Source organism: Fusarium falciforme, chromosome 9 (assembly GCF_026873545.1).
Source record: "Fusarium falciforme chromosome 9, complete sequence".
Classification (NCBI taxonomy): Eukaryota; Fungi; Ascomycota; class Sordariomycetes; order Hypocreales; family Nectriaceae; genus Fusarium; species Fusarium falciforme.
In genome coordinates, this window is record NC_070552.1 from 1111951 (window position 1) to 1129375 (window position 17425).

General features: G+C 54.9%; 5 protein-coding genes across 5 annotated transcripts; 3 read left to right on the forward strand and 2 right to left on the reverse strand.

Moving 5' to 3' along the window:
- Positions 1 to 226: 226 nt before the first annotated feature.
- On the forward strand, positions 227 to 1571 carry NCS54_01122000 (Hypothetical protein; the record flags this gene model as incomplete). Its single annotated transcript, XM_053156501.1, has 3 exons — positions 227 to 439; positions 502 to 1186; positions 1243 to 1571. The coding sequence occupies 3 exons, from the start codon at positions 227 to 229 to the stop codon at positions 1569 to 1571; spliced, it is 1227 nt and encodes a 408-aa protein (XP_053012476.1).
- A 1054-nt stretch (positions 1572 to 2625) lies between these two features.
- Positions 2626 to 4575, reverse strand: NCS54_01122100 (MYND-type zinc finger protein samB; the record flags this gene model as incomplete). Its single annotated transcript, XM_053156502.1, has 1 exon — positions 2626 to 4575. The coding sequence occupies one exon, from the start codon at positions 4573 to 4575 to the stop codon at positions 2626 to 2628; it is 1950 nt and encodes a 649-aa protein (XP_053012477.1).
- A 4913-nt stretch (positions 4576 to 9488) lies between these two features.
- Positions 9489 to 11013, forward strand: NCS54_01122200 (Hypothetical protein; the record flags this gene model as incomplete). Its single annotated transcript, XM_053156503.1, has 2 exons — positions 9489 to 9851; positions 9913 to 11013. 2 exons carry the CDS (start codon positions 9489 to 9491, stop codon positions 11011 to 11013), a joined length of 1464 nt encoding a protein of 487 aa, XP_053012478.1.
- Positions 11014 to 11476: 463 nt separating this feature from the next.
- On the reverse strand, positions 11477 to 14335 carry NCS54_01122300 (Hypothetical protein; the record flags this gene model as incomplete). The annotated part of the gene is made up of 3 exons (XM_053156504.1): positions 11477 to 11910; positions 11960 to 13984; positions 14038 to 14335. The coding sequence occupies 3 exons, from the start codon at positions 14333 to 14335 to the stop codon at positions 11477 to 11479; spliced, it is 2757 nt and encodes a 918-aa protein (XP_053012479.1).
- Positions 14336 to 14759: 424 nt separating this feature from the next.
- Positions 14760 to 17381, forward strand: NCS54_01122400 (AdoMet-dependent rRNA methyltransferase SPB1; the record flags this gene model as incomplete). Its single annotated transcript, XM_053156505.1, has 3 exons — positions 14760 to 14942; positions 14991 to 16776; positions 16831 to 17381. Exons 1-3 carry the CDS (start codon positions 14775 to 14777, stop codon positions 17379 to 17381), a joined length of 2505 nt encoding a protein of 834 aa, XP_053012480.1. The 5' UTR covers positions 14760 to 14774.
- Positions 17382 to 17425: the final 44 nt, after the last annotated feature.

The window sequence follows — 17425 nt, forward strand, 5'->3', positions numbered from 1 at the left end:
AAACGTCTCAATTGGGAAATGGCCCAACCTTCACTTCCGCTGCAGATGCACAAGCGCAAGCGCAAAAGATCCACTAAAAAAATGTCAAGGCGGTGAACCCCATGGCGCGGCAGAATTTGGAGATTTTTCCTTAGCAGGCGCTCCAACTGCTCAAACAATTTGCCTTTGTAGCGATTAACCCAAAGAAACGCGCCAACATCCACACCTTGTCAAGTTTTTCGCAATCATGGTCACCAAGGGAAAGCTCAAGATGGCCCTGGCCGCGGAGAAGGGCACAGACTTTAAGAAGCTCAAGTTGAAGCGGAAACAGAAGGAGGCCGAGAAGCGCAACAAGGCTGCTCGTCGCGGGGCAGCTGAGGAGAGCGATGAGGAGGAAGAGGTCGAGAACGAGGTCGCCGAGGATGACGACGATGAAGATGAGGAGGATGAACAAGTCCAGGTTTGTCTTGACCTTCAATTGGAGGGAAATCGCAGCTTGAACGGCACACTGACCCGTATCAGTACAACCTAGAAGGCATCGACGACAGCGACGACTCGGACTCGTCAATCGAGCTCGAGGAAAAGATTCCCCGCAAGTCAAAAAAGAACGCCTCGCCCGCAGCAAAGAAGGTCGCAGATGAGGAGGAGGATGACGAGGAAGAGGAAGAGGAAGAGGACGACGAGGACATCCCCATGTCGGACCTTGAAGACCTCGACGACGCCGACAAGGAAGACCTCATCCCCCACCAGCGCCTCACCATCAACAACACCACCGCCCTCCTCGCCGCCCTCAACCGCATCGCTATCCCCTCCGACAAGTCCGTCCCCTTCGCCACCCACCAGTCCGTCCTCGCCGAGTCCGAGACGTCGGCCTCCATCCCCGACGTCCAAGACGACCTCCAGCGCGAGCTCGCCTTCTACTCCCAGAGCCTCGACGCCGCCCGCCAGGCTCGCAAGCTTCTCCGCGCAGAGGGCGTTCCCTTCTCTCGTCCCAAGGACTACTTTGCCGAGATGGTCAAGGAGGACGCGCATATGGAAAAGGTCAAGGCCAAGCTCGTCGAGGAGGCGTCCAACAAGAAGGCTGCCGCCGAGGCCCGCAAGCTGCGCGACCTCAAGAAGTTTGGCAAGCAGGTCCAGGTCGCCAAGCTCCAGGAGCGCCAAAAGGTCAAGCGCGAGACCCTCGAGAAGATCAAGACTCTGAAGCGAAGTGAGTATCACACTCTCCATGCTGTATATTTCACCTGCTGACTTTTATTTCCCTAGAGCGACAAGAATCTGGCGGTGCCGACCTGGGCACCAACGAGGCCGATCTCTTCGACGTAGGCGTCGAGAGCGAGATGAAGAAGCACAACCAGCGCTCCGGCGCCGGCCGTGGTCAGATGGGCGCCGGCTCGGGAACCGTCAACCACAAGCGAGCCAAGAAGAACGAAAAGTACGGCTTCGGCGGCAAGAAGCGCCACGCAAAGTCGGGCGACGCCATGAGCTCCAGCGACCTGAGCGGCTTCAACGCCAAGAAGATGAAGGCCGGCGGCAGCAAGGTTTCCAAGTCGCGGCCCGGCAAGGCCAGGAGGAAGGCCATGGGTGCCCGGTGAGAGTGTTCGAGTTGATAGATAGAGTTGCTGAGAAGGGTGATTTGTTGAAGGCGGCATTCCCATTGAAAGAAAAGGCTGGAGATGAAGGAGAAGGGCTGGCGTTTCGGGTCCTCATTCATACATGTAAATCGAAGCCATTTGGTCACTATTCACATTTTTGTCTCAAGTTTACTCTTCAGAAATAACCTGTGAGCCGTGTAGGCATGTCTTTGTCTTGATGTCCATACCCCCGTCCTCAGCAAATCTCACTCTTCATCAGGCACTAGAGTGTTTGAATTCATTGGTCATTTCATCTATACCCAAAGGAATATGTAGAAGATTCTGAGTAGCGACTGCCTCATTCGCCGCGGTCCAACGCCCATGATGATGAAGCCTTTTTTTCAGGACACTTCAACCAAGAGACCGTCCTCCAACGCCGTTGGACATGTCCCCCCAACCTCCATGTCAATTTTACGCAGCTGCTGCAGACCCTGCGAAAACAAGTACCTCCCCCTTTCCTTCAATCGCTCCTCCCGTCGTTCTCCGTCCGTCATCAGTCATATCCAGAGTTCCATGGCCCCCGAGAGTATTACCCCCCGTGGGCCGCCAGCAATCAAAGGTATCTATATACATGACGAGCATCGGCCGTGATATGTTTGATGCCCGTTCGCGCCGAGGAGCGGCCCAGGGGTGGCAATATCTCTGGGAGGCTCCTGGCAAGCAATGGGTAAGAATTAGAAAAAGGGAAGCCCTCCAAGGGTGAGGAAGAAGTCGAGGAAATGAGACAACAAGCAAAAAGGAACCAAGAAAAATCTCAAAGTGCAATGACATGTGATAATGCCCCCAAACCCAACGTCCGTTGTTGATGCCCAGCCTTGAGACGCCCATGAAAAGAGAAAGCAAAAACCAGTGGTATCGAGAGGAAACGCCATGCGCTCATGACACGCTTTGCTGTGCAATGCATTTGCAACCCTTGGAAGACTGTGAAACAAGCATTGAGATGCCGCAGATTGCGCCGAGTTGATGCTGTCACGGATCATCATGAAAAAGTGCTCCGGTAGATAGCCAGCTTGCTTTACTGCGTGGCCGCCACGCACCAATGGCGGTGGAAAGCCCAAGCACTCTTCTGGCACTCTTTGCTGCAGTACTTGGTCCGCCGGCATCGGCGGCACTTGGCAAACTGACGGGTGTACTCTTCCCACTTGCCACACTGGTAGTATGCACACTGGCGGATGCCTCCACGAGTGTCGTCCTTGCGGCAGAGGTTTCTCATAACAACACCAGCCCAGTACTGCATATCAGTGCTGTGGTAGCGAACTGTGAACTTCTCAACAAGTGGGAAGAGGTTGAAGTCGTTGGGGAGCAGATACTCCTCATCGTCGGCGTCCTCGTCATACACCTCGGGAACTTCCTCTTCACCATCGAGCACGGCGAGTTCCTTGCCAATCTTGAGGCGAGGAACAAGATGGCTCTTCTGGAAGTAAGAGCGAAGACCGCAGTATTTGGAGACGTAGGCGAGGAGCTGCAGAGACATGAGCACATCCTCCTCCCGTGGCATGGCTGCGAGCATCTGAGGGTTCGGAACGAAATGGCGGTCGAGGAGGTATCGAGGGACGGTAGTGGCGGGCATGGGAGGCTGAGGAGGAGTCGCCATGGCGGGACGGTTAGGCGAAAGCCCAATTGGGGGCACAGGGGTGGGAGTATTGTTGTTAGCAATACTGCCATCCATGGGGCTACGGTGGGTGATGTTGAAGGTGCTGGCTTCCTGGTGCGTCTCGGAGACTGTGGGTGTGGTCAAATCAAGAGCGGCACCAGTAAGCATAGCATCACCGTCCTCCATGGTGATGTCCTGGATCCCAACGGCAGACTGCATGTTGTCGGTTCCGGTCATTTCGGCTTCAGGAGATTCGTCCGAAGGCATGCTGTCTCCGTTAATGTCATCGGCATCAGCAGTCGAGTTCTGATGACGGATCGATGGGCGTCTTCTAGATCGGCCCGAGGGTCCTAGAACTGAGGCTGGGCGGACGGTTGGCGAGCGCATCTGAGCTGGCGGTAGAGGGGTGGTTGGGGAGGTCGGTTGGGAAGCAAGGTCTGTGGGGCCGAATGGGGCCATCGAAGCAAGGCGGTCGACATCACGGACGGGCCTCACAAAGCCTTCAACAGTCTCGGTCGCCGGGACTGCAGTTGCAAGGGGCTGCATGGTCTGACGGGGAGCTGAAGTCGTGGCGTGACGGCTCTCAAAGCCCCTCAAGCTCTGGTGACGGGTCGGTGTGAAAGAGACAGCACGGTCCGGCGTGCCAAGGGGGTATTGAGGAGTCGCCAGAGCAGCATCGAGGGGCTGTTGTTGCAATTGTTGGGGTAGGGGTTGAGGGGCGGCGGTAGAAGGGCCAGCGTAGGTAGCTGAAACGTCAATGGACGGCGGAGGGCCGTGACGACGAAGCGATCGCTGGTCGGCAGCATCGACGCGAGGAATGGAGCGATGGCCGAAGGGAGCAGAAGCGGCGACGGTAGAGGTTGAGGACGAGGCGGACGAAGAGGCCGAGTTTGAGGGCTTGGGGCCTGAGCGATGCTCGTGACTCCTGTGGCGGTGGTGGTGGTCATGGATCTGCTTCTGCTTGGCCTCCTCTGCCTTTTCACGGCACTTGTCGATGGCCTTGATGTAATTGTCGAGGATGGTAGCGATGACGGGGACCATATCGGCCTCGACAACGCGGGTGCGGACGTTTTCCGTTCCTCGGACGCCGATATTGACGACACACTGGAAGGCAAGGTTCCACTTCCACATTCCCATCATATCCTTACTGCGACCCTGCTTCAGGATGCAGACCAGACGCTCGATGCCGCCATCGACAGTGAGAATATCGCGGATGCGAGCAGACGATGTGGTGAGATAGGCGAGATGATTGAGGGAGTTGATGAGGGGGAGAGTGGACGTGCAATCCAGGGCCCTTCGATCATAAAGCGCCGTGGTAATACCAACAGACGCCTTGTTGACGTTTGGAATGCTAAAGTTGACTTCCCTCATGGTTGCTGTTGATGGCGATGGCCAGGTAGCGGAGAGCCAGGCAGTCGAGGGAGGATGCGGGAGGGATTATTCAAGGAAGCAAAAGTCGGAGTGGCGTGGCGACCAGGAGCCTCCAATAACGACAGGCGAGCTGGGCCAGTTTTGCGGTGGAAGAGCGACGATACGACGGCAAACGGGATTGGAGAAGGCTCTGGACAAACCCCTCGATGGGGGACTGGCCAAGGAAGAGCGAGTCGGGCAGTTTTTTTCGAGGTTATCGTAACGGGTCGTGACGCGGTGGAGCGGATAGGCGCAGGATGGCTCGCGAGCAGGCAGGGGAAACGTATGCCGTGGGCGGAAGGGCGATATTCGAGGGCGGGCGACGGTATATACGTACAAGAAGAAAAGACAAGTGAAGATGGAGATGAAGGGATTTTTTTTTTGATGGCGTTGTGAGCAGGCTCGGCGGGAGAGGGAGGATGATGGGGGAAGATGGGAGAAAAGAGGGTTGAGGGAGTGAGTGCAAATGAGGAGGAAGAGGCTGGTTTGGTTTTAGGCGGGTTTTGGAAGCCCAGGCTTCGGTAGAGCGTAGGCACCTGGAGGTGGTCCAGTACGGTGCTGGCGTTGTAGGGGAGGCCGAATTTGGCGGCGCGCTAGGGGGTCTCTTTTGGGGCTTCTCGGGGGAGACAAATGGGGGAGGGTCTGTGTGTTCTCCAGCCCAGCCCAGCTTGTACGGTGCGGTGCGGTGCGTGGGTGGCGGTGGAAGAACCTGGTACCTCTACGGAGCGGAGCACCTTGATGAGGGTATTGGAAATGGATAATCTTGAAGATGAATTCCAAACAGAGTCCAAACGGAGAGTTGTCCTCTTGATGTTCAGCGGTAGTGGTGATGACCAAGCTTGGTGGTGAATATGTGACTAAGGGGATAATGCAGCAGGCAGAAAACGACGAGTTGGGCCAAGAGGAGCATGAATGTACTGCTGCAGCTCGAGAGAGTCTCTCGTCTCTTTGTCCACTCGAAATCGTTGTTCCGATTCTCGCTCTGTGCTCTCTCACTCGCCTCCCTCATCAGCAATTTTCCTCAGCGGACAGATGGATTGTGGATCTTGCATTGATGGGCGAATAAGTGGATGGGTCAACGGAGGTCTGATGGCAAAAGCGGCAAATAGACGCAACAAGGTAATAGAGAAGTATTGATGAATGAGCCTTTCCGAGCAAGGTTCGACAGCCGAGATGGCAATGCCAGGCTGGTGTTGCGTCTAGTGTGAGGTTGGGCTTCTCAGTGGTTTGATTTTGATTGTGGCCACTGGTGGAATTGTTTCAGGCGCAGTTGGGGGCGACAAGGGCTCGCTCTCCCTTCCGTCTATTATTCTGCTACCTATTGTCGTCTTCTTGCAGGGTCTCCTCAGGGCTTCGGATCCGACTCCCGGGAATACCTACTCTGAAGCTTCATTCCTTGAGGGTTTTCCGTGCCATCGGGTCGAACCAACACCTGGAGGTCAGGGAGTACACGGGTAATATCAGCGTCTCTATACCTGGAGAATGGATCCATGCACAGACGCCAGCAGCAGCATGTGGTCGTCTCGATGGATGCCAACGTTCTCTTGGAGCTTCTGGAGCTTAACTCAATCTCGACTTTATGCACTCTCGAAGAAAAAAGAGTTGAGTTCCATACGAGAAACAGTCTGGCCGTTCTGATGCAGTGGCTTGCTTCGTATGCAGGTGAAACCCGACGTTGCAACATCGAAAGGATAAAAAAGCACCACCACTACCCGCACCTTTTTCAGAGGATGGATGCCACGGCCAGCTCTCTCCCATCTCGCTTCTCGGGCAGCTCTCGCTACTTGTCACGAGACCACTGCCCCCATTTCAAAGATGAGGCTCGTCCGCTCCTTGAAATGTCACGCCAGGGCCGGTCGCCGTTGCAGCATCTATAAACAGCGACCACTCCCCCATGACTGAGGATGGGTCGACCTTGAGGGTGGAAGAACGTGAGAGGGCACGAGGGGGGGATTGACCGTGTTGTGCTTGGACGCCAAGCACACACTTCCGTCCGGGTCCTCAGCTCGTTCTGGACTCTGGCTCTCTCTCTTGTCGCGGCTGGCAGTCCCTCCCCCACGTCGCCTCACGCACTGTGATTTTAGTACAAATTGCCTTTGGTTTTACTGGCTCAATCACAGTAAGAGTCACAGTGCGATGCTCGTGTCAGGCATGATCGTCTCGGCCGGGGCGGCGAGTTCTCGATGTTCCCCCTAGCCAGCTCTGACGACGTTCTTGGGAATGGTCATGCCGATCCCTTCATGCACATCACCGTTTTATCGCTCAAGCGTGAATCAGGCACGAGGTGACAAAGCATTCTTCTCTCCCACCTGGGGGGTTCAGTATGATCGGGGATTTACTAAGCGCAAATCTCGGAGTTGGCTGGGATGACCGGGTTTACCAAATTACGGCTTTCTCCTCGCTTCTTTTTCATCAGTCATCCCCCATCATCGTGCTGATGCCAGTATTGACATAGGCTTGCCACCGTTTCCTCCCGCTAGCAACGACAGGCAGAGGACAGTGACGTATATTCTCCCGCCGTGGACCCTACTCTGACAGCGCTGATACATCCACTCTGGAGCCTAGGTCGCGATCGTGCAGGGACAGTATCGCTCAGCTGTGGAGGCAAGTGTTGAATCGGTCTCTCCGCAAGAATCTTGATTCACTCTGTCTTGGGACATACCCTGCCCAAGCCTGCCTGAATAGCTAGGTTTTCAGCTTAACTCACCCAGCACCTGCAGTGGCTCCCTCTGATTCATCGTCATTCCCGCGATTGAGGCTTGTCGGCCCCGCCGAAGGGAACCACAACGAGATCGACCAAAGCCACGGCTGAGCATCGGCCAACATTGATTGGCTGCCCTGGCGTATGTTGCCGCCGAACCGGCGCTTAGCTTTCGACGCTCCATCGAAGGTCTCGCCTCCTAAACCCAATCAAGAATCGTATAACAGCCAAAAACTTCTTAACCAACAGCTTCATTTACCCTTACCTGAAGTATCTAGCTGAATGCAGATGTAGGCACAGCAGACGGGAGCCGACAGCAAGACCAACAAGTTGGAAAAAGCATGGTCTACGGTCTCATTCGTGTTTGTGGTGCTATTAATAAGAGGCTGCGTGATAGTCTTGATATCTAACACGGGTGTTCAAACCAACAACACCATCTTTTCAGTCACCGCTGATTTTGGCATGCCTAAAGTATTTCATGCCGACCCAAGCTACAACAACCCATACCCAAGCCATAACGCCAGTAAGTATGATCAATGCCGGATAGTACCCCACGATCGGCAAGGTCTCGTCATCCTCGAGCTCCGGCGGCGCATATGGTGTTTTGCCCACGTCCCATGCCCAGCTCCAGACGTCGAGGCAGGATCCCATCCCGATAACGAACACAAACCATGTCACGCATAACACCACCCATCCCCACCATTCTGTCTCTGCATAGTCCCAGTCCTCGTGTTGTGGTAGTGTGTTGGTTGAGAGCCCGCCGTATGACAAGGGTGATTTGGCTCGGTTGATTGACCGCCGCCGCTGCTGAGAAACCGCTGAGCTCAGGCTGCCAAAGTATGAATCTGGACCTGGTGACATTGACAGTCCTTGCCGAAGCGCTGCCGAACCCCTCGGAATCTGAAGCATGTCTTCCTCGTCCGTTGATGTATATGATGCCGCATCTCCATCCACATTTAATGTCGTGTGTGCGACTGACTGTGATATCGAACTTCCTTGGGGCAGCGCAGATGATGCGCTAATGCTCCCTGTCAAAGGCGTAAACCCTCCAATTGACGTGCCTGGCGTGTCTTCTGAGGTGGCATTAAGGTCCAAAGCCTCGATTTGAGTGGGACTCCCGGTCTGAATGGCCGCCGGATCGAGACCATATGCTGCTGCGTGCGAAGTATCGATAATCAGGGGTCTGCTCTCTCTTCGTTCGCGTTGCGCTCCCCGGCCAAGCAGCGCAACTTTTCTGAGGGATCCTCTTCGTCGGCGCGTTCTCTGCTGCTGAATCACGCTTGCAGAAGGTCTCGGTGCAGTGCGAGGAGCAGGCACAGTGTTGTTGTCGCCGGTAACGGGACCATCCTGCGCTCCTCGCTTCTCTGACGATTTCAAAAAGGGGAACTTGGACATGAGACTCGAATTCGAGGGGGCTCGTCGGTGTGAAGGAAGCGGTGTGGGTGAAGTTTCGCGCTGCGTCCGGGAGGTATCCTCCATGGTCGCGAGAGGCTCGGATCGTAGGTTGGGGGTGGTGGGAGTATGTCGCTATGAGATGCTTCGAAAACGTTGATGAATGCGACTCGACAATCGTTCGAGATGAAGGACAGGATCGAGTTTACGGCCGCATATACGTGCCGTAAGCTGGCGTTATTGATACAAAGAAGTCTTCTGCATGACCTCTTCTGGCGGTCGTATTCTATTCCTTGATAGATAACGAAGCTTGGAGGGGAAGCCAGATTTGACGATGACGATGATCCTAGATGGCAGTTGGACCGCGACGCCACAATGGTTTCGAAACAGCCCGCCCACCTTCCGCCCCGTCCACTGAAGGTTAGTCGACCCCCACCCGCCGCAATGAGCTCCAGGCGTCGCTGCAGCCTCCCCCAGCGGGTATGGGGATGTGGCTTAGGCGTAGCGAAGTCCCCTGTAGCCCCTGCATCTCCTGGAGTACCCCTGAAAGTCTGTGCCACCTTCCACCTCTATCGCGACGTCAACGCATTCCATCCATCAGTCTTCCAATTTGTTCCTCTACCACGCGCGCCATCGCCGCAAGCAGAAAATCGAACTGCGCCAAAGTCAAAAATCACATCAATGACATAGCATCTCGGCCCCTAACAGAACCCTACATTCCCAATCGCCTCGTCGGTCGAGCCAAGGGGACGCGTCTACCTTCCGAAAGCAGCAGGAGCACATGTCGAGCCATCCAGGTGCTCAGCTTCGCATCCCCGCCCCGCCGAGTCTCGTTGTCCACGGTGACAGCGACGACGATATCAGCCAGAACAAACGCCAGTCGCTTATCGATATCAATATCCAAGACGAGGACGAGGTCGAGGCCGAATCTGTAGCTATCCAGCGGCAGCTCAATCGCGACGCCGCTCTTCACAACTCGTCCACTCCAAACCTCCTCTTCCCGCCATCTGCCACTGGGTCTTCATCCTCCTTGTCACTTCCCACAATGGGTCTCGAAGATGAGGCCGGCGACTCTTCCGCCGCTGCTCCCAAGAATCCCTTCAACTTCCAGACACAAGTGATATCTACTGCTCCTGTCAAGTCGGTATGTGGTTGTTCTCTTGGACAAGTCGGTATCTATGCCTTGGATGCTAACGCTCTCCTAGAACATTGGACAACGTCGCGGTCACCGATACAAGCACAGTAGCATCTCATCACAACATCAGATCTTCAAGGAGCCACCCCAGAGACCTCCGCCCGTTCTCCCAGCGTCTCTTCCTATCCCGACCATCCGCGAAGCATGGAAGAGCATGACCAAGGACCAGCGCATTCACTGCTACTGGAGTCTCTGCCATCTGGCCGTTGCCACATACGTCTTCTTCCGCTCCGAAGGCTCTCTCGCTACAACAGCGCTCTCCCACCTTGTCTTCTTTGATGCCGGCAGTGCCGCTGTCTGCGTCATGGTGGACGTTCTCGGCAACTTTGAGGTCTGGCGCCGCAGCAGCATTCGCCATCCATTTGGCCTTGAGAGAGCAGAGGTTCTGGCTGGTTTTGCCATGTCAATCTTCCTCCTCTTTGGTGGATTCGATCTTGTCTCACATGCTCTCAAGCACTTCCTCGAGTCTCTTGGTAACCACGAGGCTCACCATGCACATGGGCATGAGGGCCCAGATGGCTCCATTGACTTTGTCTCTGCTGCTGCCATGGTCAGCACACTGGTCTCTGCGTATGGTCTTCGAAACCACGCTCGCATTGCCAAGATCATGCGTGTCTCCTACCTTGCCTCTCTCCCCAGCGTTCTCTCCAACCCCTTCCACTTCCTTACTCTATCCTTCTCTGCCCTGATTGCTCTGCTACCCCTTCTCTCCATTGCCCTCTATACATGGCTCGACCGCCTAATCTGTGCCGTCATCTCCTTTGCCATGTTCGCCTTGGGCATGCGTCTCGCTGTGGCTCAGGGCCTCATGTTGCTCATGTCCTATGGCGGCAACGGCGGTAACAACGGCGTTAGCGCTGTCCTGCGTGAGATTGAGACAGAGCCCAGTATTGTTGCAATTGACGATGCCCAGTTCTGGCAGGTCCACTACGGCCTTTGCATGGCCAATCTCAAGCTGAGTGTGGTCAAGGGTTACGATGAGATGTCACTCAGCAAGTTGCGCAGCCGTATCTCGGCGTTGATTCAGAATCGCCTAGGCGAAGGCTACGGTCACGGTGGAAGCGTTCGATGGGAGGTGACACTGCAGATGAGTACCGATAGGAGCGCATAACGGCGTAAACGATGGTATACTAGAGAGAGGGGGGAAGATCCATATGGCCAAGGCTGTTGCCAGATAGATGTCCTATTTCATTACTTGGATGTCAAATGAACATGTCACGACAGATAAGATTCAGGAGTAATTGATCGCCATCATTTTTTTTGGTTGCATGGAATGGAATAGTCATGTTATTGAGGAGGGTATCCTTGCACGTAACGAAAGCACATCTATCTACAGCCTCGCTCAATGTGCTCTTTGGGTTGAAGCATCCGGGCCTCTCTTGACTATGGACAGCACAGGGGCGAGAAAAGACCCATACGGGTGAACAACTTGAGCGTCCCCTTGACGTTATATCCGATCCTCACCACCGCAAGCAAGAAATCTAAATCCAATGGCCAGCCAAGCAGTTAACTCCGCTAACTCCCAGTGTGGTTCTCATGACTCGTATTGGACACATCAGGCGCTGACTGGCAGCTTAGAATAGACCCCAGCGACCACGTTGCTTTCCAGAATCCCTCCTGGCCATGCGGTCACGGTCGCCGCGGCCGTCGAGCTGCCGCAGGCTCTCCATCTTCTCGAGGACCAGCTCAAGCAGCTCCTTGCGGCGGATGACCTCGAGATGTCGGCGGATCTTAGGGTCCTCCTTGGCAAACTTCTCGATCTGCTCCTGGGACAGGTGGCGGCCGAGGCGGAGGTCCAGCTCGCGGGGGAAGTTGTAGTAGAACTCGGAGAGGAGCTCAACGTTGAGGAAGAGGACCGCAGTGGAGGCCAGCTTGGTAGCGGCGGCGTCAAGGAAGACCTCGGGGCAGTAGTACTTGTTCTTGAGGTTGGCGCACTGCTTGGACTTGACTGCAAGCAGACGCATCTTGATGATGTCAGCTCGGTCGCGAAGGAAGACAGCCTCACGTCCTATATCATAATTAGCACTCGTCTCCCCGGGATCTCTTCGTTTACTTACCCTTGCCCAGAAGAGCTGCACTAAAGCCGCCAGCGCCGCTTCGTCCATCGCCCTCCACCACAATCTCGCCCTTTCGAGCCTTGTCGACAAAGGCAATGACCTCCTTCAGCTTTCGTCGTCCACCGACAGTGTCCTCGAGTCGCTTCATGGCTGCCTCGCAGTCCTGTAGCTCCTTCTTGAGAACACCGCTGACGTGGTCACGTCCCTTGGCCCATTCTCTGTCCTCTAGTTCAATCTCAAACTTGTATGGCTTGATACAGTTCTCCACCTGGTCGCTGGTGCTGTAGAACCGCTCGTTGAGGATGGTTGAGGCAGCCTCCATGATAGCCTGACGAGCGAAAGGATGGGTGGAAAAGCTAGAGTGGGCGATGAGAGAATCAATATGGGCCTGGATAGAGGATGCAACAGCTGTCGTCGCCAGACGTCCCACGCCGAGCTTCGTAAGTGCGGAGGTGGACGCGTCAAGCTGTCGATGCCAGTAAAGGGAGTCAGGATCAGCCTTGGGAAGATCCGCCAGGTTGTCGAGTTCAGGCTTGGCCAACGACAGATCATCGATAGGCTTATTCCAGTACCTAGCTGCAAGCAAGTCAAGAACCTTTTGGTCCAACTCCTGCTTCAAGAGCTCATGCATTTGAGGTCGGCCGAATTCTTCTGCGAACTGCTTGAACGAGTGCTTGAAGGCGTCAAGACTTTCAGCGAGGTATGACTCAGCTGAGAGTGGGCGATCATTGTATTGCACCTTGAACTCGTAGGTAGCCTCCTCCAGCTCTTGTCGGATAGCGTCGCTTGTGCCCTGCAGGCTAGAGGACATGGTCTGCTCCAGAACATGCATGAGCTTCTTGCGCAGCGTTGTGGTTCCCACATTTACACCGGCTTCGGGGCCAAACTCCATGGGGTGAGACGAGAAAAAGGCATTCTCGTTCCTGACAATATCTGAGAGAAGGTTTGTAGAGCCGATCTTGAACAGACCCTGGCTTTGCGGAGCCTTGGGCACGACACCAACGTAGCCCAGCCTCAAGGGGTACTGCTGGTCGTTGAGAATGGCAGCGCCACGTACAGGGTCAACCAGATCCATCTTTGTAACAACACCAATGGTTCGCTCGCCTCGGGGATCAACTCTGCGGGATGCTCGTAGAGCAGTCGAGTTCGCCAGGTCCACATCGGCGGCCGAGATGGCGAGGATCACATTGGGGGGCTGGATGTACTTGTCGCAGAGCTCAGTAATCTTTTGCTTCAATTGCAACGGCTGGTTTTGTCCGACAACTTGAATGTAACCAGGCAGGTCAATGAGTGACAGGTCAGGAACGTTGGGGGAATAAATGGTGAGATGAATTGGGTCATCGGAGACACACTCGGTGTCGGGGACGGCAAGGTTGAGTTCGGTCAATGTCCTCTGGATTGATGAGAAGTCTGTGATGCGACGTAGGCCGAGATCGGGGAATTCGCCATACTCCTCCTTGGAAGATGGAGTGTTGACGAGAGTCAGCTCAATAGGTCGTCGTGTGACCATGTTTGAGCCCTTGGGGAGGAATTCGTGACCAACAATGGCTTCCAGTACAGAACTCTTTCCGGATGACTGAGAGCCAATGACAACGATCGAGGGAAGGGTGAGGGTGCTCGACTGCCCAATCTTCTGTAATATGCTTCGAATCTCGATCATCTTCTTGGTCAGAATCATCATCTGGTCGTCCTTGGCCGCCTCTTCGCCATCACGAGGATCATCGGTGTTTGACTTCTCATATCCATAGGCGGCAGCTGAAGCGCCGGCGACAGCTGCGGCACCAACTCTGCTCTGCTTTGGGTCACCGCCACCGCCTGAGCCGCCGGATCCACCGGTGCCGATATCTTCATGAAGTCGAAGGACTTGTTTGACCCAATCGGGTAATTCAGCCTGTTCTTTTGTATTTTCCCAGCCTTGATGAATCTGCTCAGCAATATCCTTAGCGCCGCCGAAGAGGCTCGAGGCAGCACCGGTGACCGTATCGGTGGTCGTGTTGAAGAGGTTGATAGCGAAGGTACCGGCCTCTGGTCACGAGTCAGCATAACGACCCCAGATCATGATTGAAGGCTAAACGTACGAGTAGCTTGATATTGAACCCAAGCGAAAGCGCCGATAGCTACGCCGCCAAACATTGCTGGCACTCTGAGAAACTTGACCATGAGCTTTGGCAAGAATCTCGCAAACGAGACATTCCTAGCGGTGACGGCATTGTGAAAAGCGTTGCCACCGTACCACATCCGCTTCCGAGTCGCTCGTATCGTTGCATCGGCCTGGAGGAGTCCGCCCGTAGAATGACGATGTAGATGTCGAGCAGGGTGAATAGCCGCACGCCGAGCCACAGGCCGGAGCCCTGCAGCGAGGACTCGTCCGCTCATGGCTGTGGATCGCCGTCCGGTGATGTTCGAGGCTCAAAGTCTTGGTGTTGAGGGCCGTCGACACGCCCGAGTTAAAGTTGACAATGGCCGGTAAGGGTGTGTAGCATCCAAGATCGAGTCGTTATCAGGTGGTCCGTTTTCTATCGAAGTTCTGATATCATTCAAGTGCTCATCCATCTGCCAATGCAATGCAATGCCGAGGAGGCATTGACTTATTAGGTAAGCGAGGTCCACCCACCAAACTGGCGGGACGTTAAGCGCATGCCAGCAAAACCGAGGCGCAAGAAAAAAATGGCAGGTGCTGGGCTTATCTCCACGTGAGAAGCCGATAAGGCTGACCGTGTCGCAAAATTTCTGGTGTCGCGGGGACTTTTTGGGAAGCCTCTCGTGCTACAGAGCAGGTCGCTCCGATCAATTCTTTTGCCCCAACGCCATCAAGATGGCGATCCAAAAGAAGCACGGCAAGGGCCGCTTGGATAAGTGGTACAAGTTGGCCAAGGAAAAGGGCTATCGTGCTCGAGCTGCCTTCAAGCTTGTTCAATTGAACAAGAAGTATGGTTTCCTGGAGAAGAGCAAGGTCCTTCTGGATCTTTGCGCTGCTCCTGGTGTAAGTATTGCGATTCCTGGTCGACCAACTTGAGCTCACATCTCGCAGTCATGGTGCCAGGTCGCAGCCGAGGTTATGCCCCCCAACAGTCTCATCGTCGGTGTCGATTTGGCTCCGATCAAGCCCATCCCCCGAGTCATCACTTTCCAGAGCGATATCACGACCGAAAAGTGTCGCGCCACGATTCGACAACACTTCAAAACATGGAAGGCTGATACCGTGTTGCACGATGGTGCTCCCAACGTCGGTACCGCCTGGGCACAGGATTCTTTCAACCAGGCGGAGCTCGCACTTCAGGCCATGAAGCTAGCAACGGAGTTCCTCATCGAGGGAGGCACATTTGTGACCAAGGTTTTCAGATCGAAGGACTACAATCCCCTGCTATGGGTTCTCAACCAGCTCTTCACCAAGGTCGAAGCAACCAAGCCCCCGTCCTCCAGAAACGTCTCGGCCGAAATTTTCGTTGTCTGCAGAGGCTACAAGGCCCCAAAGAAGATCGATCCTCGATTCCTCGATCCCCGAGCCGTCTTTGCAGAGCTTACTGGCGCGACACCAAACAACGAAGCCAAGGTCTACAACCCCGAGGTCAAGAAGCGAAAGCGAGACGGTTACGAGGAGGGTGACTACACACAGTTCAAGGAAATGCCGGCAAGCGAGTTCATTCAGACTACGGACCCTATCGCAGTTCTCGGAAGCTACAACAAGCTCACCTTCCAGCAACCCCTGAATGGCGATGTGGCACTGGCTGCGCTGGATAAACTCCCTGAAACCACTCCGGAGATTCGAAACTGCTGTGATGATCTCCGAGTGCTTGGCCGAAAGGACTTCAAGCTCCTGCTCAAGTGGCGCTTGAAGGTCCGGGAGATCTTTGGGTTCAAGACAAAGGAGACTGCAACAGAGGAGCCCGAGGAAGTGGCTGAGGTTGAGTCTATGGACGAGGAACTCAAGATCCAAGAGGAGCTGCAAGCAATGAAGGACAAAGAAAACTCGAAGAAGAAGCGAGAAAAGCGCAAGGAGAATGAACGGAAACAGCGAGAGATTGTTCGAATGCAGCTCAACATGACTGCTCCCATGGATATCGGTATGGAGGAATCTGGCCCAATCGGTGAAGGAGCCATGTTCTCTCTCAAGAAGGTCGACAAGACGGACGCCATGCGACGGTTAAACCGTGGTAAGATGGCCATCGTCTCAGACTCGACTGGCAGGAAAGACCAGGACAGTGGCCTTGGATCCTCTGCGGAGACGGATGAGAGTGACGCTGAAGAGGATCGCCTCGAGCGGGAACTTGATTCCATGTACGAACAGTTCAGAGAGCGCAAGTCCGAGGCTGATGCCAAGTACCGGGCGAAGAAGGCGCGCAAAGAACACGGTGATGATGAGTGGGAAGGATTGTCTGCGGATGAGGCACAGGAGGAGCAAGATGATTCTTCAGAACTTGATGAGGATGACGACTCATCTGATGACGACGAAGAGGGCCCTTCATCTGGACTTATCCGAGACCTGGACTCCTCACAGGGTGCCAATGGATTGTCCAAGAAGGCAACAGCCTTCTTCAACCAAGACATTTTCCAGGGACTAACAGGCATTGTTCCTGAGCCTGAGGAGGAAGTTAACGCCGAGGACAGCGCTGACGAAGAGATGGACCGGGCTGCAGAGGCTGCTGCTGCACAACAAGCCAAGAACCGCAAGACCAAGACACCTCCTGCCAAGCAGGAAGAGGTGGCGCTCGACTCTGATTCCGAGATGGAGGATGCTGGGGACGGGTTCGAAGTAGTTAAGCGGGATGAGGAGGATGACTGGGACCAGGACAAGCGAAAGGCCGATGGCCGACTTGGTAAGTTCTTTGCTCACTTTGGCATGAATAAGGACAGAGAGCTAACATGTTCAGATATCGATATCATTACGGCCGAAGCCATGACCCTGGCACACCAGCTTGCCACAGGACAAAAGACAACTCACGATGCCATTGACGACGGATTCAACAAGTACGCCTTCCGAGACCGCGACGGCCTACCTGAGTGGTTCATCGATGATGAGTCGAGACATGACAAGCTCCAGAAGCCCATCACCAAGGCTGCCGCCCAGGCTATCAAGGAGAAGATGAGGGCCTTCAACGCCCGCCCCATCAAGAAGGTGCGGGAAGCCAAGGCTCGCAAGAAGTTCAAGGCCGCGCAGAGGCTGGAGAAGCTCAAGAAGAAGTCGGACATTCTCAACAACGACGAGAACATGACGGAGAAGGAGAAGTCGGACAGCATCTCCAGGTTGATGGCCAAGGCTGCCCGCAAGAAGCCCAAGCAGGCCGCCAAGCTCGTCGTGGCACGCGGTCTCAACCGTGGTATCAAGGGACGGCCAAAGGGTGTCAAGGGTCGTTACAGAATCGTGGACCCCAGGATGAAGAAGGAGCTGAGGGCGCAGAAGAGGATAGCCAAGCGGAAGTAATAGGTAGATCTTTTATTGGCGAAACGAAAATAGATTTGGGGCAT